The sequence below is a fragment of the Pseudorca crassidens genome, chromosome X (assembly GCF_039906515.1).
Source record: "Pseudorca crassidens isolate mPseCra1 chromosome X, mPseCra1.hap1, whole genome shotgun sequence".
NCBI lineage: Eukaryota > Metazoa > Chordata > Mammalia > Artiodactyla > Delphinidae > Pseudorca > Pseudorca crassidens.
In genome coordinates, this window is record NC_090317.1 from 37,731,382 (window position 1) to 37,756,243 (window position 24,862).

At 37.0% G+C, this 24,862-nt stretch overlaps 1 protein-coding gene across 7 annotated transcripts in view; it reads left to right on the forward strand.

Annotated features, from left to right (window-relative positions):
* ACSL4 (acyl-CoA synthetase long chain family member 4) overlaps positions 1 to 24,862 on the forward strand; it is a 76,298-nt gene that overhangs the window by 44,141 nt on the left and 7,295 nt on the right. For all 7 annotated transcript variants that reach the window (XM_067723867.1, XM_067723868.1, XM_067723869.1 and 4 more), the window contains 9 exons: positions 2,437 to 2,587; positions 2,733 to 2,856; positions 4,895 to 4,966; positions 11,310 to 11,449; positions 12,239 to 12,411; positions 14,491 to 14,565; positions 18,686 to 18,877; positions 20,438 to 20,552; positions 23,610 to 23,767. In XM_067723867.1, coding sequence (XP_067579968.1) covers positions 2,437 to 2,587; positions 2,733 to 2,856; positions 4,895 to 4,966; positions 11,310 to 11,449; positions 12,239 to 12,411; positions 14,491 to 14,565; positions 18,686 to 18,877; positions 20,438 to 20,552; positions 23,610 to 23,767 — 1,200 coding nt within the window. The remainder of the gene's footprint in view (positions 1 to 2,436; positions 2,588 to 2,732; positions 2,857 to 4,894; positions 4,967 to 11,309; positions 11,450 to 12,238; positions 12,412 to 14,490; positions 14,566 to 18,685; positions 18,878 to 20,437; positions 20,553 to 23,609; positions 23,768 to 24,862) is intronic.

Sequence of the window (24,862 nt, forward strand, 5' to 3'; positions counted from 1 at the left end):
TCCATAGTTTACATTAGGGATCCCTCTGGGTGTTACACATCCTACGGGTTTGGACAAATGTATACTGACATGTATTATCATTATAGTATCATACAGAGTATAAACTCATTTGTTAGCATCCAACAACCGTATTAAACTTTTATTTATTTAATTGCGATCATATACCTGGGGATTCTTCGTTATTTTGGTGTATTCTAGAAAGGAAAGGAGATTACTAGGTTAGCACAATACACTGTCTTGAAAGTGGAAGCCCCAGTGTGCTGTTTAAAACTTAGCATGTTAGAATCTTAGAGTTGATGTCGCCTTAAAGATCAAATCAAAAACAACAACAACAGCAACAACAAAGGAACACAAGGAAACTTAGGGAAGTGATGGACACGCCTGTTGCCCTGATTGTGGTGATTGTATCACGGATGTTTGTATATGGTCAGTCATCAAATTGTACACATTAATATATTCAGTTCTTTATATTATCAATTATACCTCAATAAAGCTATTAAAAAACTATATGAACAGTTTAGATATACGTTATCTCTTGTGAGCAGCACTGTTGTCCATCCAACCTAGGTTAGATAGATTAAGAGCTGGAAGCAAATTCATGTCATGTTAAAATTTAAAATATTGACATATATATATATATATATACACACACAGTGTTTGTTTAGAGTGTGCATGTAGGCAGTTAATAAATGGGGAATTGAAATTTCACTCAACTTTTTGTTTAGTTAGTATCGTGGAATGACAAAAAAAGTTATGTCTTATAATAGCAGTTCTCTTTATTAATAAGATACTTTCAAGGAACATTTACAGTTTCTCTAATTCTTTTTCCCTGTGTGTGACTATTCTAATTATATTTATTGAAATGTAATTTGTTGCCTGTTTCATCTAAAAATTTTAAGCTTCTATGTTATGTCTTTTTAACTGCGTTGTTCCAGTAATTCATTTTTATTGTATTTTACAAATGCACCCATCCATAAATTATTAGGGGAAAAAAGGGTCCTCACAGCAGATAGTTTGAGAAGCACAACTCTAGCAGACAGGTTAACAAGCTCCAGCCTGCATCTGTTTCTCTAAATGAAGTTGGATTGGAACGCAGTCACATCCATTTGTTTAACAACTGCCTATGGTTCCTTTCAGCTACAGCAACAAAGTTGGGTAGTTTGGGCACAGACCATATGACCCTCCAAGCCTAAAATATTTACTGTCTGGTCCTTTGCAAAGAAATCCTGCAGATTCCTGCTCAAGGTGGCTGACTGTATTCTGTTGGGAAGACCTCTCTATTTCCCTCCCCCAGTCATTCAATAAGTAGAGATGGCACTGGGGCTCAGGACCCTTAAGATGATTAAACGTTCCTACCTGCAGACAGAGGGCAAGAAGAAATGAAGTTTAGAAACTGTTTAGATATTACCTTTGGTAGGAAATGAAGGGCTTGTAAACCCCTTTAAACTGTCTCTTTTTCTTAGTTTCCAAAAATTCCTGTCTGATTTTGATTAAAAAGAATCAAAGTATGGTATGCCCCGATAGGGGAAAAAGCACTAATTCTGGGAGATGCAAAAGAATCCCCAATCCAGACACATACCAAGTATTCTAACTACAGGAGTGAGTGAGCGTGTGTGTGTGTGTGTGTGTGTGTGTGTGTGTGTGTGTGTGTAGCAGAGAGAAAGGATCTCCTGCTATAATTTTAATCTCACTGCACTTTCAGTACTTTTAAACAATGATTTCCTGTATAGATTTCAAGAAGCAACAATCAGAACAGTAGACATTATCGTTTGGGTTTGATATCCTTTGGAGTTTACTTGCTACTTGGAATCTAATAAAAATATGTTAAATGTATAATGGTTCTCTAATTCAATATCCATGGTTCAATTATTTTAAAATAAAATTATTTTTCTAAAAACTTGAAAAAAATCAAGTCCAGTGGTTTTCAATCAGGAGTGTGTACGAGTGTCACCTGTGGAGGCTTTGATCCATTTCAGACATATAGAATCAGAATTTTCAGAACTAGGGTCCAGAGATAGTATTTTATTTAAGTTCCACAGGTGATTCTCATGCCCACCAGTGGTTAAGAACCATAATCTCGTCCAACTGTCTCATTTTAGAGATGAGAAAACGGAGGCTTGAGGAGCTCACACAAAATACTCTATCTTCCTGATTGTCCGAATCTTAGATATCTTTCCACAACAAGGCCCTGTAAACAGCACTGTGGAGAGGTATGAACAGACAGGGATTAGGTTAAACATCCAGAAGATGGGCCAGATTGAGTTTGAAATTCTCATTGCAGGTAACCAGAATTTGAGAACCATTTTCGTGGTGATTAACAGTAGAGAGTGTTTGTTTTAAATAGTTTACCATTACGCCAAAATCTGAAAGTCTTACCTTTGCTTAGCAATTTGACTTGGAAACTAGAGAAAATTTGCTGCTTTGTCATTTATTTAGCAAGCGTTCCTCCAAATAGACCAACTCCTTCGGACTTGGCTATCGTCATGTACACCAGTGGTTCTACTGGCCGACCTAAGGGAGTGATGATGCATCATAGCAATTTGATAGCTGGAATGACAGGCCAGTGTGAGAGAATTCCTGGACTGGGGTAAGAGAGAATTACTCAGCTTTCTTCTTAGAAATCAGAGCTCATGTTTGGCATTCTCTAGTCTGTATTAAAACGATAAGGTCATTGATGTTTCTAATCGTGTCTTTGTAAGAATGGCTAAAATGTTTCTCTTACTTTGTTTTAGACCAAAGGACACATATATTGGCTACCTGCCTTTGGCTCATGTACTAGAATTGACAGCAGAGATATCTTGTTTTACCTATGGTTGTAGGATTGGATATTCTTCTCCACTTACTCTCTCTGACCAGGTGACAAGCTTTTCAGTATATTGGCATGATCGTATTAAGTTACAGTGTTTGGCTGAGAATAGATTACTAAAACATGAGATATTTTAATTCAGCTAAAACTTTCTCCTTGGTTTCAAAAGTATGCAGCTGTAGTAAATAACGAGGATTTGTTAGCATTGCTTTATTTTACATATTTTAAAAGCATTTTGAGACAAATAATTACTTCCGTTGTCTTCAGTATTCTATCAGCCAAAATGTTATCAAATTAGTATTTCTGTGTGATGTTAGTTGATGTTCATAGTGGCGACTTTGAGATGTGGCTTTGCCTTTTGGCTAATCAGAGAAAGTTAAAATGATCTTCAGGCTTGTTTCAGTGCTTTATCTACCTTAGTTGAAGTTTTTTGCTTTTTGTTTTTGTTTTTGTTTGAAAATGGATGGGCTGTGCTATGTGTGATATGTTATTAATAAAAATGCTCAGTTTACCAAAATATCCCATTTTCTTTTATCCTGGATCAGAGTTTCTCCTCTAAGAAAGGCTGAAATGTGCTAGAAGAAATAATCTACATCATAAAGCACTTACGCACTCATACCTCAGACTTGTAGGTTACGTTAGTTGGAACGGGTAACTCACAGAGCAGTAGAGATAATATTCCATGTGTAAATGTCTGTCTTTGCCCTAAATGTAGGGCCAGACACTATCAAACTCTTAGAGGAAAACATAGGCAGAACAGTCTATGACATAAATCACAGCAAGATCCTTTTTGACCCACCTCCTAGACAAATGGAAATAAAAACAAAAATAAACAAATGGGACCTAATGAAACTTCAAAGCTTTTGCACAGCAAAGGAAGCCATAAACGAGACCAAAAGACAACCCTCAGCATGGGAGAAAATATTTGCAGATGAAGCAACTGACAAAGGATTAATCTCCAAAATTTACAAGCAGCTCATGCAGCTCAATATCAAAAAAACAAACAACCCAATCCAAAAATGGGCAGAAGACCTAAATAGACATTTCTCCAAAGAAGATACACACGTTGCTAACAAACACGTGAAAGAATGCTCAGCATCATTAATCATTAGAGAAATGTAAATCAAAACTACAATGAGATATCATCTCACACCAGTCAGAATGGCCATCATCAAAAAATCTAGAAACAACAAATGCTGGAGAGGGTGTGGAGAAAAGGGAACCCTCTTGCACTGTTGGTGGGAATGTAAATTGATACAGCCACTATGGAGAACAGTGTGGAGTTTCCTTAAAAAACTAAAAATAGAACTACCATACGACCCAGCACTCCCACTACTGGGCATATACCCTGAGAAAACCATAGTTCAAAAAGAGTCATGTACCACAATATTCATTGCAGCTCTATTTATAATAGCCAGGACATGGAAGCAACCTAAGTGTCCATCGACAGATGAATGGATAAAGAAGATGTGGTACATATATACAATGGAATATTACTCAGCCATAAAAAGAAACGAAATTGAGTTATTTGTAGCGAGGTGGATGGACCTAGAGTCTGTCATACAGTGATGTCAGAATGAGAAAAACAAATACCGTATGCTAACACATATACATGGAATCTAAAAAAAAAAAAAAAAAAAAGCCCACGAAGAACCTAGGGGCAAGATGGGAATAAAGACGCAGACCTACTAGAGAATGGACTTGAGGATATGGGGAGGGGTAAGGGTAAGCTGGGACAAAGTGAGAGAGTGGCATGGACACATATACACTACCCAATGTAAAATAGATAGCTAGTGGGAAGCAGCCGCATAGCACAGGGAGATCAGCTCGGTGCTTTGTGACCACCTAGAGGGGTGGGATCGGGAGGGTGGGAGGGAGATGCAAGAGGGAGGAGATATGGGGATATATATATATGTACAACTGATTCACTTTGTTATACAGCAGAAACTAACACACCATTGTAAAGCAATTATACTCCAATAAAGATGTTAAAAAAATGTCTGTGTTTGCTCTTGTTAATACTTGAATTATAACCTTTTCTGCTGAAAGTTTGTTTCCTTGATCCTATTTACTTTTTCTTTACTCTAGTCCAGCAAAATTAAAAAGGGAAGCAAAGGAGACTGTACTGTACTGAAGCCTTCACTCATGGCAGCTGTCCCGGTGAGTACAGAATGTATGTTATTCACTGCCTGCACTTGGACTTGTAAAACAGTAACACTCTTAGGTATTTTTCTACATTTTAAAATAATTTTACTTTGGGGAAATTGTGGCCAAACGTGTCCCTTAAAATCTTAGCTAAGCACTGGGAAAAGATGAAATGGCAAACTTCTGAAGAGTGTGCCTGTTAGGGTTTGCCAATTCTTGAAAATTAAGTGATGAAACTGACCTAGCTCAAATTACCTAGTCTGAGAATTGGTCATAATATTTTAAAGGTAGAATACACTCTAAAGATCATTTTGTTTAATGACTTCATTCAAAAGTGAGGCAACCTAGGCCATCCTAGAGAACTGGGGCAGTGTACCCAGGGTTGCAGAGCTGATTCATGGCAGAGCTGATTCTAGAATCCAAGCCTCCTGACCCTTATGGTGGCTAAGAAAGAGTAAGGAAACTGTCATTTGAGAGAACTCCCAGAGAAAAAAGTTGAATTCTAGATATTCAAAATCCTTATGTGAAATACTGCCATTTATAAAAATAAGACATTACATTTTATAGCCTTATAATGATAAATTATGAGATATTTAACACAGTGTTTCTAACTTGTGTAATCAAATATATTCTAGCGCTTTAGGCTTCCGAAACTCCAGTGGGAGTATCACCGCTGCTTGTATCATGATCAGACTTTACATCTTATCCCAGTATCTTTCAAAGAATTGTTTTGTCACACGGAAAGCCTGCGATTACACAATGAAGTGTTCAGTTTTTTCTAAGAATTACAGATGGAAGATAATTTTTTTTAGCTTCTAATTACGAAATTACCAAATAACGAAAGAATTAGAACAGATCAGTGTAGCCTTTGCTTTTTTATTTACAGGTGCCGTAGAATTCAGCAAGTTTACAAACTAAAAGGAGAGGCTTCTGATTAAAAGCATAATACAGTGGTAATAATAGGTCCCATAGTACTTAAGTATGTTCTAGACACTGTGCTAAAGCGCTTTAGATGGAGCATCTCACTTAATCCCCCCTAAGACTCTGCTAGGTGGGTCCTGTTATCCCCATTTTATAAAGAAAAAAAAAAACTTGCCAAAGGTCCCAGAGCCCATAGGTGGTCATTAAAGCTTGAACTCTTAGCAGTCTGATCGCAGAGACTTCTTAACCACTATGGCTGTCTATTTAGGATTGTGTTTTGTTTTGGGAAACGATATGTTGGATTTATTACCCAGGAGTTCTTAGGAAACAGTATCAGAGAACATAATTAGGGAGCCGTGAGGGCCGAGGAGTCTAGGAAGTAATGTCTGAATTTAGGCCTGAAAGATAAACAGGAGTTAGCTGATATGCTATGTATCCTTTAATTACCCATTGTTCATTCTTCTTTACTTTGTGTCTTGGGAGGCTAAGTTCTGTGGATGAATTACCAGGAGGACTTGCTTGCCTTCTGATTTCTGGTAGGGCTTAGCCACTTGTTGGCGCTCATGAAAGTTCAGAGGGCAGGGAGAGAAGTCTGCATACTTACTGCCTTTGCCTCTCCCTGCTGGGCTGCGATTTGTGGCACTTGTTGCCAGGTGCTCATTGGACAGTCTCTTTCCTGTTGGCTCTAACCAGGTCTTTCCCATGGTTACCATCCTCTACCAGGGTCCAGTAATACTTCTCTCCTCTTATTTCTTCAGACCTAGGGATAGTAAATGGCCTCCTGTGTTGCTAGTCCATTGATGCTTCGCCAAACCTTATTGGCTCCCTTAGCTCCTCCCACTCGTCTGTAAATAGGCCTTTAAAAAATCTTATTATTGACGATTGTTTTTGATAGATTCTATCTTCTGAGTTTGTTTCTTTCCTGAGTCAGAATAAAAGATCCATTTAGTATTGTAATGGTCACATATTCACAGTGTGAGAATTCAGAGTAAATCGCTGCTGATAAGCAGTGACTCCACCGAACGTCATGTAATGTTAGGTTGAGGTAAAGGGTGACTGAATGTGCTAACAATAAACCCTGCCAACTTGTTGCAACTATGTTGTGTTCCTTACTCATTAAGCCCTTTCTGTGCCTGTGATTGGTATATAGTGTTGGAAGGAGCGCTGGAAGTGGTTCTCACACATCTGTCTCACTCCCATATGCTCTCTGCCACCCAACATACTTTCTTTAAAAAAATGACATACACATGATTTATTGGTAGGGTACACATGGTACAATTTATTTATTTCCTTTCGGGGTGATTTTTAAAATTGAAGTATAGTTGATGTATAATGTTATATTAGTTTCAGGTGTACTACATGATTTGACATTTGCATAACATACACTTTTTTTTTAACATCTTTATTGGAGTATAATTGCTTCACAATGTTGTGTTAGTTTCTCCTGTATAACAAAGTGAATCAGCTATACATATATCTCCATATCCCCTCCCTCTTGCATCTCCCTCCCACGCTCCCTATCCCACCCCTCTAGGTGGTCACAAAGCACCGAGCTGATCTCCCTGTGCTATGTGGCTGCTTCCCACTAGCTATCTATTTTACATTTGGTAGTGTATATATGTCCATGCCACTCTCTCACTTTGTCCCAGCCTACCCTTCTCCCTCCCCATGTTCTCAAGTCCATTCTCTATGTCTGCGTCTTTATTCCTGTCCTGCCCCTAGGTTCTTCACAGCCATTTTTTTTTGTTTTAGATTCCACTTATATGTGTTAGCATACGGTATTTGTTTTTCTCTTTCTGACTTGCTTCACTCCATATGACAGACTCTAGGTCCATCCACCTCGCTACAAATAACTCAATTTCGTTTCTTTTTATGGCTGAGTAATATTCCATTGTATATATGTACCAAATCTTCTTTATTCATTCATCTGTCGATGGACACTTAGGTTGCTTCTGTCCTGGTTACTGTAAATAGAGCTGCAGTGAACACTGTGGTACATGGCTCTTTTTGAATTATGGTTTTCTCAGGGTATATGCCCAATAGTGGGATTGCTGGGTCGTATGGTAGTTCTATTTTTAAAGGAACCTCCGTACTGTTCTCCATAGTGGCTGTATCAATTTACATTCCCACCAACAGTGCAAGAGGGTTCCCTTTCTCCAGACCCTCTCCAGCATTGATCGTTTGTAGATTTTTTGATGGTGGTCATTCTGACCAATGTGAGGTGATACCCCGTTGTAGTTTTGATTTGCATTTCTCTAATGGTTACTGATGTTGAGCATCCTTTCATGTGTTTGTTGGCAATCTGTATATCTTCTCTGGAGAAATATCTATTTAGGTCTTCTGCCCATTTTTGGATTGGGTGGTTTGATTTTTTGGTATTGAGCTGCATGAGCTGCTTATATATTTTGGAGATTAATCCTTTGTCAGTTGCTTCATTTGCAAATATTTTCTCCCATTCTGAGGGTTGTCTTTTGGTCTCGTTTATGGTTTCTTTTGCTGTGCAAAAGCTTTTAAGTTTCATTAGGTCCCATCTGTTTATTTTTGTTTTTATTTCCATTTGTCTAGGAGGTGGGTCAAAAAGGATCTTGCTGTGATTTATGTCATAGAGTGTTCTGCCTATGTTTTCCTCTAAGAGTTTTATAGCATCTGGCCTTACATTTAGGTCTTGAATCCATTTTGAGTTTCTTTTTGTGTATGGTGTTAGGGAGTGTTCTAATTTCATTCTTTTACATGTACCTGTCCAGTTTTCCCAGCACCACTTATTAAAGAGGCTGTATTTTCTCCATTGTATAGTCTTGCCTCCTATATCAAAAATAAGGTGACCATACGTGCATGGGTTTATCTCTGGGCTTTCTATCTGTTCCATTGATCTATATTTTTGTTTTTGTGCCAGTACCATACTGTCTTGATTACTGTAGCCTTGTAGTATAGCCTGAAGTCTGGGAGCCTGATTCCTCCAGCTCTGTTTTTCTTTCTCAAGATTGCTTTGGGTATTCAGGGTCTTTTGTGTTTCCATACAAATTGTGAAATTTTTTTGTTCTAGTTCTGTGAAAAATGCCATTGGTAGTTTGATAGGAATTGCATTCAATCTGTAGATTGCTTTGGGTGGTATAGTCATTTTCACAATGTTGATTCTTCCAATCCAAGAATATGGTATATCTCCCCATCTGTTTCTATCATCTTTAATTTCTTTCATCAGTGTCTTATAGTTTTCTGCATACAGGTCTTTTGTCTCCTTAGGGAGGTTTATTCCTAGGTATTTTATTCTTTTTGTTGCAGTGGTAAATGGGAGTGTTTCCTTAATTTTTCTTTCAGCTTTTTCATCCTTTGTGTATAGGAATGCAAGAGATTTCTGTGCATTAATTTTGTATCCTGCTACTTTACCAAATTCGTTGATTAGCTCTAGTAGTTTTCTGGTAGCTTCCTTAGGATTCTCTATGTATAGTATCATGTCATCTGCAAACAGTGACAGCTTTACTTCTTCTTTTCTGATTTGGATTCCTTTTATTTCTTTTTCTTCTCTGATTACTGTGGCTAAAAATTCCAAAACTATGTTGAATAATAGTGGTGAGAGTGGACAACCTTGTCTTGTTCCTGATCATAGAGGAAATGGTTTCAGGTTTTCACCATTGAGAAGGATGTTGGCTGTGGGTTTGTGATATGTGGCCTTTATTATGTTGAGGAAAGTTCCCTCTATGCCTACTTTCTGGAGGGTTTTTATCATAAATGGGTGTTGAATTTTGTCGAAAGCTTTCTCTGCATCTATTGAGTTGATCATATGGTTTTTCTTCTTCAATTTGTTAATATGGTGCATCACATTGATTGATTTGTGTATATTGAATGAAGAATCCTTGCATTCCTGGGATAAACCCCTCTTGATCAGGTGTATGATCCTTTTAATGTGCTGTTGGATTCTGTTTGCTAGTATTTTGTTGAGGAGTTTTGCATCTATGTTCATCAGTGATATTGGCCTGTAGGTTTCTTTCTTTGTGACATCCTTGTCTGGTTTCCATACACTTTTTAAAGCAGGATAGTTATAGGATGTTGAAGTCCTTTTAGGGAACTTCTGGGATTTCTCAGTCACAGATATAAACAAAGATTTCAGTTATCCAGCAGTGATACCTTTTGTGGAAATGTAGAAAACAACACTGTACCATGCACCACCCCCCGCAGCTTTATTGACATATAATTGACACGTAGCATTGTGTCAGTTTAAGGTGTACAGTGTGATGATTTGATATACATGTATATTGTGGAATGATTACCACAGTAATGTTAATCAACACATTTATCACCTCTCATAGTTACTCTTTGTGTGTTTATGATGAGAACAGTTAAGATCTATTGTTTTACCAACTTTCAGGTATATAATACAGTCTTGTTAAGTGTAGTCACCATGCTGTACATTAGATCTCTAGACTTATTCACCTGGAAGTTTGTACCCTTTGACCAACATCTCCCCATTTCCCCCGCCCCCTAGACCTGGCCAACCACCAATTTACTCTCTCTTGCTATGAATTCATCTTTTTTAGGTTTCGCATGTAAGTGAGATCATGTAGTATTTGTCTTTTTCTGTCTGACTTATTTCACTTAGCATAATGCAAGGGCTGGTTCTGCTGTCCTCATTTGTGAATGACTCTGTTCTAATATTGAAAGAGCCATCCACAGAGTTATTCATGGTAGCACAACTGAATTTACATTAATTGCTATTTTAAATATTTAAAACTAGGTATTTATAAATAGGTGTGTTTTATGCAATAACTCTTGTTAATTTGTGCTAAGTAATGCCAAGAAAACATCATTTAGTGATAGTTGGGGCTTTTATTGGTTTGTTTGGTGTTTTCTGTTTTGCATGTATTAGCTTGGGAGTCAGTATATCCCAAACCTAGTCCTACGTCTAATTTTCCAAGGAGCTGTGAACAAGAATCCTATTTTTTGTTGTTGTTGTTGTTATCTTAGCTTCTATTAAAATGGAATAGAAATGCCTAAATTATAGGGACATAAGAATTTTAAGAAACTGTAAAACTCTCTGCCAGGCTGTAAGAGTCACAAGGTAGTAATAAGAAAAACATCAGGATTAGATTCAACATAGTTGGATGTTTTAGTGCTATTTGAGAGTAAGTGAATATATTTGAAGAAAAGAATTTAAAAAAAAATTATCTTTATGTGATAGGTGAATGAACTATTTATTCTCCAGTCAATTTTTTAAAACTTTTAGATAAACTCAGTGTGTAGAACTGAAGAAACCCCTGTACTTGTCCTTAGTGTTTTTGAAATAGTGAACAAGTTAGTGAAATTAATCCTACAATATAATAAATATTTCCATTCTACTAAAGACTTTTACCTAAGATATTGTAAATAAGGTGTTTTCGACTAAGACTGTCTCAGTGTTGGTGTAGTACTTTTCAGATTATTTAATATGTTGCTTGCCTTTTAGGAAATCATGGATAGAATTTATAAGAATGTTATGAGCAAAGTCCAAGAGATGAATTATATCCAGAAAACTCTGTTCAAGATAGGGTATGATTACAAATTGGAACAGATCAAAAAGGGATATGATGCACCGCTTTGCAATCTGTAAGTATATCTCATAGACTCTGTAGTTTGAGTCTTTAAATCTTTTTGTGTTTTTACATCGGGAAGATGAGTAAGTAAATGACAAGTTAATTTAGTTTGAGCATCACCACCACGATCATAACGTTGAATTTCTCTTTTATTCACTTCTAAGCCTCATTGCTTATATAGCAAGCAGAGGACCTTGAACTCTGATCGTGGCAAATTAACAAATTTTAATAATTGAGTAGATATTTAAGAGCTAATTATAATATTTGGTCTCACGAAGAAAAACTAGAGTAGACTTTTGTGTCAAGACAATTGAGTTTAAAAAATGCCATTTCTAACTCAAAAAAGTGATTTTCAAGATTTATTTGGCGTGAAGGTTTCTGATTTATTGTATTCATAAAATAGCATATTAAGTGTATGAATATAACGGTTATTTTAAATGTGGTGCTGGGGAGTTGAGATGGGGAAACATTTTTCATTGGAAAGGAAATAAGATGGATGACTAAATGTTCCAAAGGTAACTTTACATTTTTTCCTTTGACATCATCCTTTTCTTTCATTTACTGTGTGTCAAAGTAGCTTCCTGACACCATACCTTTTTCTTTTTGCCTTTTTAAGAGCTTTTCTGGCATTTTTTTCAGTGTGTTACTAGTTGTTGCTTTGTTCACCTCTCATTATCACAATGATCCTGAAATATAGGTGTTCAACCAAAGTTGAGAAATCTTTTCCAGAGCCTATAAATTAGTGTGTCACCAAGAATAATCTGTGCATATATTAAAATCATTTATCACCCCTTTTATCAAGGATACTATTTAAAAAGGTGAAGGCTCTGCTAGGAGGGAATGTCCGTATGATGCTGTCTGGTGGAGCACCCCTGTCTCCGCAGACACAACGATTCATGAATGTCTGCTTCTGCTGCCCGGTTGGTCAGGGTTATGGACTGACAGAATCGTGTGGTGCTGGCACAGTTACTGAAGGTAAGCATTTTTAATGTGGCAAATAATTATGTTAATTTCTACTGGTAAGGCCAATTTGCATTGCCTTTGGGAACCATGGTAACTTTATACCTCTTAAGTAATAATCAGATTCAATGAAAATCTACATATTTTAGTTTTAGAAACTTGTAGTTGAGTCATGTGTACCCTTTATTTTTAAGCCTCGTAAATACTTATGACACATTGTCAGTCCTGAAAGTTCTGTCACCCTGGTCTTGTAATCTTCTTTCTCTAAATGATCACTTCCTCGGAGAACTGCACTCTTGGAATAAGGTATCCGTTTTGTGTTTTGTTTGCTTTCTGTTGTTTTCAACAGCCTATAGCAGGGTTTCTCAACTTCAGCACTGCTGAAATTTTGAACCAGATAATTCTCTATTGTTGGGAGCTCTCCTGCACATTGTAGGATGTTTAGCCACTAGATAGCTGCCAGATAATATGACAGTGAATTATATCTTTAGATGTTACCAAATATCCCTTAAGGGGCAAATCACCCTAGGTTGTGAAACAATGCGGTATAGTAATCGTTTTACTATCTCACTTTCACTTTAAACTTATGTCCAAAGTCAGTGCCATTATCCAAAACCATCTTTCCATTGCCAGATTGTTTGACAGTGTTACTACCATCCTTAAAATCATTCAGGGCATTAGCTTTGAAGTCATCTGATTGTTTATTTTTAATATCTTTAACTTTCACCAGATCTTCCCACTTTTTCATTGGATTGCTCCCTCCACTGCCTGCCACCTTTGGCATCTAACCTTTTATTACTTCACACTGCCCTGTGGTAACAGCCTTTCAGCTGCTGTGTCTGCCTCTATTATATTACTTCTGATTCATCCTCTATTCTTCTGTTAGACACATCCACCTCAAACACTACTTCATACCTGGTGAACGTAGCTTTCAAGATGTCTCTAACCTGGCACCATTGTAGCTCTTCATCATTATTTGCCACCTGTGTACACACCAGGATTCTTGTTTCCAAATAAGCCAATCTTCTTACTCTCTCTTGTATTTTCTGTTCCCTTCTCTTGCAATGCCCTTTTTGCTATCTGGTCACAGCCATCTTCTCATGTGCAACTCTTCAGTTAAGTGTTCCCCAGACATTTCATCTTACATTGATCTTTCTAGTCTCCAAGGTGCTACTGTTCTCACCATCAGTACCATGCAGTTTAGTATTTAAAAGTGCTCTAATTATTTCACGTGCTTTTCTCTCCAGGTAGTTTGTTTGTAAGCTCATTGAGGGCAGGGTCTCCTTACCTTTAATGTGTTTTCCTCACAATGTTTAATATAATGCTGGGTACATAATAGGTTGTCCATAAATACTTGATTACTGCGAGCAATAATCACAAACTACAAAAGGATAATATCATCATCATCATCACGTTGGATAATAGCTGCTAACATTTATCGAACACTTTGTTTTTTGCCAAGAAGTGTTAAGCACTGTCTACGAATCATCTCATTTAACCCTCACAGCATATCCCTATATGAAATGGGTTCTGTTATTATCCCCTTTTATATAGATGAGGAAATGGAGGTTTAGAGAAGTTAAGTAACTTGTCCAATTTATACATCCAATGAGCGAGTTGTAGAGGAGGACTTCCAATCAAAATCTGTCTTACCAGAATCCTCCGTAGATAATGGTGGAGCCAGCTCTCCTCCCTTAACAGATTTTTATACTTAATTATCTGAAATGTAGCCATGAGAAGCCAAAATGGTGTACCAACATTGAAATCAATTACACTGTTAAAATGAAGCTGAAGGGACTTCCCTGGCGGTCCAGTGGGTAAGACTCCATGCTTCCACCGCAGGGGGCACGGGTTCGATCCCTGGTCGGGGAACTAAGATCCCGCACATTGTGCGGTGTGGCCAAAAATAAATAAGTTTTAAAAAATGAAGCTGAATTATTGAGAAATGGTCATGCTTTGCATTCCTCTCGCTATGGCCTCTTCTTTTGTCATCTTTCAGAATCTGGCTCCAACTTTAATATTCCTGTAATCACATTAGTGGGAGTCTGAAATGTGTTACACTAATTAATATCTTTGTTGCTCTTTCCCTTATAGTTACTGACTATACTACTGGCAGAGTTGGAGCCCCTCTTATTTGCTGTGAAATTAAGCTAAAAGACTGGCAGGAAGGTAAGCATTTTATGACAAGCTCTAGTGTTTCTAGATATGCTAAAAACTACCGCGAGCCTCTGGACTTCCATTTTTAAAAAGCATTAGGTTGTCTGCGGTAGCAAGCGAGTCTTTGCTGTTGCTTGTTCCCTGTGCTTTCTTTTTCTTCAGTAACACTGTTAGGTTCCCAAGAGGAAAGGGAAATCTCTAGAATCTAGGCATGATGATTCTGAACTTGGGAATACTCGATGGTAAAGAGGAAAAAATTCTTAGTGGGGCATTCCCTGGATTTGGAGAAGGATGTATATCCTATCTTTTGAAGCTAGATCTTGCTAGTGAGTAGGTTTGGGCTGGGAAATGAAACCCCATATTTTCAGGGGATAGAGTGACTAATCACACACACACATACCCTCCAACTTCTTAGAGCTTGACCCCAGCAAACATTTTTTTTAAAGAGAGTTAACTTTTATTAAATATCTTATAGGTTCCAGGCAAAGGACTAGACACTTGATGTGAATTATTTCATTAACTTCATCAGCTGTTTGTAGTGAGATAGGCATATACAAATAAACCCATAGACTGACAAACAAGTAAATTAAGAATTACTTAAAAAAAAAAAAAAAAGAATTACTTAACACACAGCACATTCAATGGCCAAGGAAATTGAAATTCAGAGACATTAATTGCACAGCTAGTAAGTGGCAGACCATGAATCACACCTAGAACTGTTTGACACTAAAACTGATGCACTTTCTACCATACTTTGCTGTCTCCTAAGTCACATCCCTGGTTTGGCTCAATCAAACTTTTGGTAAACAGTGAATCACCATATGGTTTTGCAGTGGAGAACAAGCTCTTGGCAAGATCTTATATCAGAAAAGATACCAAGGAGAGAATTATTTTGAAGACATTTTCCTGGACCTGACTCCTGGTACATCCTGAAGTTTAGTAAGGCAAAAACAGTTCCACTGGATTACTCGAGGCAAATGGGAACCTTGTGGAGGAAAATAAAAAGAATGGATTGGGTCTGAACAAGGAGTAAGAACATCTAAAACTTAATCCAGGTTTTGCGTTTAATTCACCAGTGCACCTTAAACTCACTTATTTGCTATTCCAAACAACTAAGTGAAAGGAGGAAGTTAACAAACAGCATTATGTAAACAATATTAAGTAATTTTTTACTGGCTTTTCAAAAACTACCTTCTTTACTCCCTGTCTTATCTATATGGCCTTATAACCTCACAGAGGATGTAGCAATGGGGACAGATTTTCACAGAACCTGGCATATAGAAGAGTGGTTCCTACTCTTTCACATGCATGAGAACCATCTAGAAAGCTGATAAAACACAGATTCCTGGACCCTACGTCCAGAAAGACTCATTCAGTAGATCTGAGGAGACCTGATAATTTGTATTTCTTTTTTTGTTTTTGCTTGGTCACTGTGCATGTTATTCAGTTCACATACAGACAGCAAGATCCATGTATTGCTTAGAATAGAACCATTTAACCTTCAAGTATTTTGGAATTTTCCAGCTTTTTTTTTTTTTTGCACACACACACACTGTATTTTATTTTTACACGAGATAAATAAACTGACACCAAGCATTGTAAATGGATGACCACAACAAAAGCAACAACGATTGCAATTACCGAACACGAAACACACTCATACTACGTCATAATATTGACATTCAGTCCAGTAATCCTCCACTGTAACAGCTCCTTTACTTTGCAGTGAAAATTGATTTGTATATTTTTTGCCTCTGAGTCCTTGTGGGACTTTTTTTTATTCAAAAAGAAAGTCACAAAAATTATAATCATCCTCATCAGTTCACTCAGTACCATGTAATTAATTTTTTTTTCATCTTGATCTTTTGTTAGCACTTTTATGAATTCATCAGTTTTCCACTAGAGTTCTGAAAATGCTTATTCATTCAGTTCAGCAGTATAGTCAGTTACCAGAAACCTGTACCTGTCAGAGTCTTTTCCATGAATTCCTTGAAGATGAAACCCTTTTATAGGAACATTTTTGCAAAAGCATCAGAGTACACCCAGACTGTCTGTAAATGACAAAAGACTTAAAAATGACCACGGTTAAAGATTTGATGAAAGTTCATAATAATGCAATTGACAAGGAAATTTAGTTATTTCTGAGATATACATTTTAAAGTAATAACTAGAATTATGACTTATAACATTATACCAGAACATAGAAGATTTTTAGAAATTTCATGTAATGTCTGAAACATTTATATTAACATATTTCCATACAAATAACCCAAAGAAAGTTTAGAATTAGTTGTTGTTTTTGTTTGTTTTCTTATACTGCAGGTTCTTATTAGTCATCAGTTTTATACACATCAGTGTATACATGTCAATCCCAATTGCCCCCAGGAAACATTTTTATAGTTGATAATCAATTGTCCAGCTATTTGTATAGTTTAATTTTTATAAGTAACTGCAGAAGGCGAGCCACTTAGAGGAAACCTGTGCTTCACAGACACTGGTGATAATCTGCAAAAGTAAAGCAGTCTTCCTATGATGAAATTGTGAAAAATATTAAACATATTCATTAACTGCAAAATAATTAATAGCCTAGCCATGCCAGATAAAGGAAGAGTAATTAAAAAGCTTAAGATTTGCTTTTATTTTTTTAAATGTATTTATTTATTCATTTTTGGCTGCTTTGGGTCTTTGTTGCTGCGCGCGGGCTTTCTCTAGTTGGAACGAGCGGGGGCAACCCTTCACTGAGATGCGCGGGCGTCTCACTGTGGTGGCTTCTCTTGTTGCGAAGCACAGACTCTAGGCGCAAGGGCTTCAGTAGTTGTGGCACGCGGGCTCAGTAGTTGTGGCTCGCAGGCTCCAGAGTGCAGGCTCCCTAGCTGTGGTGCACGGGTTTAGTTGCTCTGCAGCATGTGGGATCGTCCCAGACCAGGGATCAAACCTGTCACCCCTGCGTCGGTAGGGTGGATTCTTAACCACTGAGCCACCAGGGAAGTCCCTCTTTAATTTTTCAATTTGGTATATTTGACATACAACATTCTGTAAATTTAAGGTGTACAACATGTTAATTTGATACATTTACATGTTGTAATATGATCGTAATATGATTGTAAAATGATCTCTATTACATTACATAATTTCCTTTTTAGTGGGTGGGATAGTTAAGTTTTAGTCTCTAAACAAGTCTGATGAATATAGTACAATATTGTTGTCTGTAAAGAGCCATAGACTGAACCTTTAAAGGACCAGTTACCTTGTAGGACACATCCCTTAGGTTGTGTGAACCCAAGAAAATGAATGCGCTTTGTCTGACATAAATTTGAAGTTTCAAAAAGTGTTTCTCCTATGTGACTTTTATTGTGTGCATTACTGTGGTGCTCTATGAGCAAACAACCGTTCCTTTTTAAATACCACACTGGAAGGCCAAATTTATTCCCAAGCGTTTTACATCTTGGGAATAAGTCCTCCTTTCTCCCATGGTAATGCCCTTCCAATTTTAGAATGAAAATCTTAAAAAATATAGGGAGTGTGTGTCTACGTATACTGGGCATCAGCATCAATATTGCTTTACTAAATGGGTTATTTATTAAGCAGTGGAATCAGAGAAACAAGGTATATTGTAAAACTTGGTAAGGAGAATTCTGCCTTTAATTTTTATTTTTCTAATTTTTCTGGTACTGGGCTTTAATGTCAGTTTTGGAGAGTGGGTCCATATTTGGAGTTTTCCTTGCTGTGAAAGAACCTTTGCTTTATATAATGAGTTTAATGTTTTATGTACAATGGGTTTTGTCATACTGAAATATTGAATAGCTTTAAATTTATAACTACCTATGCTCTTTGATTAAAACCTTAGAATATATCTGAAACACATTTGATATCAACATATGAATAATTTACTTCTAAAAACTTGAAGTGTTACCCTTCTTGGGGGTGATTTTATCTTAACAGAACTCTATGAACCCTAAGCTTTAATGATGTTCTAAGTGTGAAATTTTATGATCCTGGGAAATATTAACTAATATGCTCCCGTAAAGTGAAGTAAAATTTGATCAGCAGAAAAATAGTAGCAAAGGATCTTTAAGAATTAATACAAGTAAATTTGTTTTAGAACAATAACTAATTTGTTTTTGACTTCCAGGTGGTTATACAGTTCACGACAAACCAAACCCCAGAGGTGAAATTGTAATCGGTGGACAGAATATCTCCATGGGATATTTTAAAAATGAAGAGAAAACAGCTGAGGATTACTCTGTGGACGAAAATGGCCAAAGGTGGTTCTGCACTGGTGATATTGGAGAATTCCATCCCGATGGGTGTTTACAGATTATCGGTCAGTGTATTCTCCTTTTGTGCTTTTCTTCAGTTTTTGCAACTTCCACATACATGAAAGGTAATATTGGTCAGGTCATTAATAGGGTTGATGATTCCATTGGTTTAAACTTCAGAAAAGTTATTTAACTTTGGTCTGTGCTTCTCCATCTGTGAAATAGGGATGACAGTACTGACCTGGTAGGGGTTTTGTTAGGATTAAATGAGTTGTTACATGTAAAATGTTTAGAGCAGGGCAGTGCCTGCACCTTACTAAGTGGTAGCAGAAGCAGCATTGGGGTAGGGAGGGTGGGCAGGAAAATAGCAGTTGGCAGTGAGAAAACAAAAATTGCTCAGAAGAGGTTTTCTTTGTTTGTTTCTTTGTTTTGTTTTCTTTTGGTCAACTGTTGGTACATTTGGTTCCGTATAACCATCTCCTGTAACATACCCTATTCTAGGCCTTCCTCACCATTTACCTCCCCACCCAAGAAGCATTGTGGACATGTTATTTTCCCTAGTGGCCATTTATAGGACTCTAACTAGCCTGGACTCTTAGAAAATTATAATATCAGTCCTCAACATTAATCTGTTCTTCTGAGAATGTCAGTTGGCTTGGCACTGCCCTTATTGAGCCTACTGAAATAGACTAAGTTCAAAGCTACTCCAGAATAGCCCTTACACTATTCATTTTAATCAGGCAAAAGTTAAAAATTTGACTAGCCGATAAGGACCACTCTGTTGGGTCCCATTCAGATCCTTTTCAAGCCATAAAATTTCTCCAGTCATTATCTCTAGTGGTCCGTTTAAGTCTGTCTCTGGACCCATATGTGACCTGAATATAGTTAGAGATTTCCTGGGAAAATTGGTGCTTCGCCTAGAAGTTTGATCTGCCAGGGAAATTCCCAGGAAACATGGCTCAGTCTAGAACCAGTAACTCCCCCACCTACACCACCACCGCCTTTTTCCCCTTGATCCTTAATTGTGCTGGAATCAAAGGCTGGCTCCGGTGGCATGTGTACTGGGTTCCCAGCCTATGGGTAGGCAAGTCAGCACTCACACAAAGGATGTAAGGCAACCTATGCCAGCATGTTGTTAGTGCACTGTCATTTTAACAAGATAATGACAAATCTGGAAAATGGGGAATTAACATTTATTGACTGTTCTGTATGTCAGACGTTGTGCTACATGCCAGTATGAGGTAGGCATCATTATCCCTGATAAAATTTGTGGGTTGGAGCGGTCAAATGGCATGTCTAGGATCACATAGCTAGTAATGGGCAGAGCTACCATTCAAATCTAATGCCCCAAAGTCTTTGTTCCTTCTATTAAATTCATGATAATATTAAACATTATAGTAAGATATTAAAGCTTTTGGTGTAGGATATAACATTTTAGCCAGTACTTCTTTAACTAGGCATTTTCTTTTTAACTGATGTGTTTGGGCAAACATTAGATATAACAAGATTTTAAAAGAAGTATCTTTATAAATAAAGATTAAGGTGATGAGACTGAAAGAAAATCAGAATTGGACATACCTTAATCAATGTACTATGGATAACATAACATGCTTCATGACTTACAGATCGTAAGAAAGATCTGGTGAAGTTACAAGCAGGGGAATATGTGTCTCTTGGGAAAGTAGAAGCTGCACTGAAGAACTGTCCACTTATTGACAACATCTGTGCTTTTGCCAAAAGGTAATTTTAAAGTTGCATTTGTGTTTCATATACTTACAGTAAAAGGGTAATTGGGAAAAAATTGATATAATCATAAGGGAAACATCCAACTTTCAGAGTTGGGGAATGTTAGAAATTTATGAAAGTTCTTGAATTCAACAGCTTAAAGGTCATTTGAGATAATCCAGGCATTTTAACTATTTACTGGACTACCTACCTACTATGTCTTGCTAAATACTTAGCTATGCCACAACAGTTATTTCATTTAACATCCATAACAACTGAAATTTAGTGTAGGTCATTTTCCCGAGAGGGTAACACAGCTAGTACAAGTTTTCTAAATAAAAAAACCTGAGCGATTGAACCATTTTCTTTCTTTATGTGTTAATATGGTTTATTTTTCTGGGCTTTATTACTCCCTTTAAAAAATTTAATTATAAAAAAACACAAAACCTAAATTTACCATCTTAACCATCCTAAGTGTACCGTTCACTAGGGTTAAGTATATTCACACTATTGTACAACCAATCTCCAGAACTATTCATCTTGCAAAAATGAAACTCAACATCCATTAAACCACTCCCCATTTCCCCTCCCCCCACCTAGCCCCTGGCCGCCACCATTCTACTTTCTGTTTCTGTGAATTTGACTCCTCTAGCTACCTTGAATAAATAGAATCATACAGTGTTTGTCTTTTTGTGACTGGCTTATTTCACTTAGCAGAATGCTCCCCAGGATTCATCTACATTGTAGTATGTGTCAGAATTTCCTTCCTTTTTAAGGCTGAATAATATTCCATTGTATGTATAGACCACATTTTGTTTAGTCATTCATCCATCAATGGACAACTTGGGTTGCTTCTACCTCTTGACTATTGTGAATGATACTGCTATGAACATGGATATTCAAATATTTCTTGAAGATCCTGCTTTCAATTCTTTTGGGTATATACCCAGATGTGGGATTGCTGGATCATATGGTAGTTCTATTTTTATTTTTGGAGGAACTGCCATACTCTTTCCATTATGGCAGCACTATTTTTTTTTCCTTCCTATCAACAGTGTACAAGGGTTTTAATTTCTCCACATCCTCAGTAACATTTGTTTCTACTTTTTAAATTTTTTTTATAATAGTCACGGTAATGAGTTTGAGGGGATATCTTGCCCCTAAGGATTAGTGATGTTTGAGCATCTTTCCATCTGCTTGTTTGGCCGTTTGTATATCACCTCTGGAGAAATGTCTAATCAAGTCCTTTGCTCGTTAAAATTTTATTCCCTCTTATTTTTGATTATACAATACAGTGTTATCAGCTGTAATCACCATGTTACACATTAGATCATCAGACCCTATTCATCTTATAGCTAAAAGTTTGTACCCTTTTATCAGCCTCCACCCCCAGCCCCTAGCAACCACTTTTCTACTCTCTGTTTCTATGAGTTTGACTTTTTTTTTTTTTTTTAAGATTCCACATTTAAGCAATACCATGCAGTTTTTGTCTTCCTCTGTCTGGTTTGTTACACTTAGTATGATGCCCTCCAGCTTCATCAGTTTTATCGCAAATAGCAGAATCTCTTTCTCATGGCTCAGTAATATTCCACTGAACATATACACCACATCTTCCTTATCCATTCATTTGTTGATGGACACTTGGTTGTTTCTATATCTTGGCTATTATGGACTAATACAGCGATGAACATGGACCAGATATCTCCTTGATATCCTGTTTTCATTTCCTTTGGATTTATACCAAGAAGTTGGATTGCTGGGTCATATGGTAGTTCCATTTTTAATTTTTTGAGGAGCCTCCATACTGTTTTCCATAGTGCCTGTACCACTTTGCATTCCCACCAACAGTGCACAAGGGTTCCCTTCCCTTTTCTTCACATCCTCACCAAAACTTGTTATTTCTTGGCTTTTTGATAATAGCCATTTTAACAGGTATGAGGTGATATCTTGTTGTGGTTTTGATTTGCATTTCCCTGATAACTGGTAATATTGAGCACCTTTTCATGTACCCGTTGGCCATCTGTATGTCTTCTTTGGAGAAACGTCTATTCAGTTCCCCTGTCCATATTTTAATTGATTTTTTTTTTTTTTTTTGCTATTGAGTAGTATGAGCTCTTTATGTGTTTTGGATATTAACCCCGTATCATATATGATTTTCAAATACTTTCTCCTATTTTGTAGGTTGCCTTTTCATTTTGTTGATGGTTTCCTTTGCTGTGCAGAAGCTTTTTAGTTTTATATACTCCCACTTGTTTATTTTTGATTTTGTTGCCTTTGCTTTTGGTGTCAAATTCAATAAGTCATTGCCACGACCTATGTCAAAAGAGCTTCCCCCTATGTTTCCTTGTAGGAGTTTTATGGTTTCAGGTCTTTGCCCATTTTTAATGGGGTTATTTTGTTGTTGTTTTTGTTGTTGAGTTGTAGGAATTCTTTATACATTCTAGATATAAACCCCTTATCAGACATATGATTTGCAGATATTTTTATCCAGTTCCATAGATTGCCTTTTTTACACTCTGTTGTGACCTTTGATACACAGAACATTTTTTATTTTTGTTGTACTCTTCATCTATTTTTTCTTTTGTTTCCTGTGCTTTTTGGTGTCATATCTAAGAAAGTATTGCCAAATCCAATTTCATGACTCTTTTCCCCTATGTTTTCTTCTAGGCATTTTATAATTTTAGCTCTTACAGATTTAGGTCTTTGATCTATTCTGAGTTAATTTTTGTATGTGCTATAAGGTAAGGGTCCAACTTAATTCCTTTGTATATGGATATCCAGTTCTTTTAATACCACTTGTTGAAGAGACCGTCCCCGCTGAGCGGTCGTGGAACCATTGTTGAAGATCATTTAACCATATATGCAAGGGTTTATTCTGGACTCTCTATATCATTGGGCTTTCTATGTGTCTGTCGTTATGACAGTACTATGGGCTTTATTACTTCTTAATGAAGCTGTAACAAATAAGAGAAAAATATATTCAGAATTATGTGTACTATTTCTTTGCATCATTTATGAATAATTGTCCTTAATGTTTTAATTTCCAGTTTGTTTTATTTTCTAATTTTTTAGTGACCAGTCCTATGTGATAAGTTTTGTGGTTCCCAATCAGCAAAGGTTGACGCTTTTGGCACAACAGAAAGGGGTGGAAGGCACTTGGGTTGATATCTGCAATGACCCTGCCATGGAAGCTGAAATACTGAAAGAGATCAGAGAAGCTGCAAATACCAGTAAGTAAGAAGTGACTTATCTGTTGATGTCCCTAAAAGTTATTTAATGAGGTCCTGTGCATTAGACCCTTCAAGATGTCTATTTGGTTTGTTTGTTTTAAATTTTTATTGGCGTATAGTCGATTTACTATGTTGTGTTTTAAAAAACCTGCCTCCTAAATATTCATAATGAATTTCCACGTTGGAAGGATCTTTAAATGTTATATGGTAGAATAACCTAACTAGTTCTTTATTGCATGTCACAGCATCCCTGCTAGGTGGTCATCTACTCTGTGTTTGCAATGGTCCATCTTTGTTCTGATAGTTCATACTGATGTGCCCTGGTGTGAATCTTTTATCATTTATCATTGCATATACTTACTTGGTGTGGGCCCTTTCAATCTAGAGATCTCTGCCCTATGGTTCTGGGAAATCTCCATTTACCTTTTATTGTTTGTTTGCTTTTCTTTCATTGCTTTTCCCCTCTGAGTTTTGTGTTCATGTTTTTATCTGGGACTACTTTTATATGGTTGTTGACCTTCTACTTTCCTCCTCTAATTTTATTATCTTTTTTTTTCTTTTGTAATCTATCTTGCCTTTTTTGTTTCTTTTTTTTGCTGGGGGTGGGAGGATTGCAATTTATTTATTTTACATCTTTATTGGAGTATAATTGCTTTACAATGGTGTGTTAGTTTCTTCTGTATAACAAAGTGAATCAGCTATACATATACATATATCCCCATGTCTCCTCCCTCTTGCGTCTCCCTCCCACCCTCCCTATCCCACCCTTCTAGGTGGTCACAGAGCACTGAGCTGATCTCCCTGTGCTATGCGGCTGCTTCCCACTAGCTATCTGTTTTCCATTTGGTAGTGTATATATGTCCATGCCTCTCTCTCGCTTTGTCCCAGCTTACCCTTCCCCCTCCCCATGTCCTCAAGTCCATTCTCTAGTAGGTCTGTGCCTTTATTCCTGTCCTGCCCCTAGGTTCTTCATGACCATTTTTTTTTTTAGATCCCATGTATATGTATTAGCATACAGTGTTTGTTTTTCTCTTTCTGACTTACTTCACACTGTATGACAGACTCTAGGTCCAGCCACCTCACTACAAATAACTC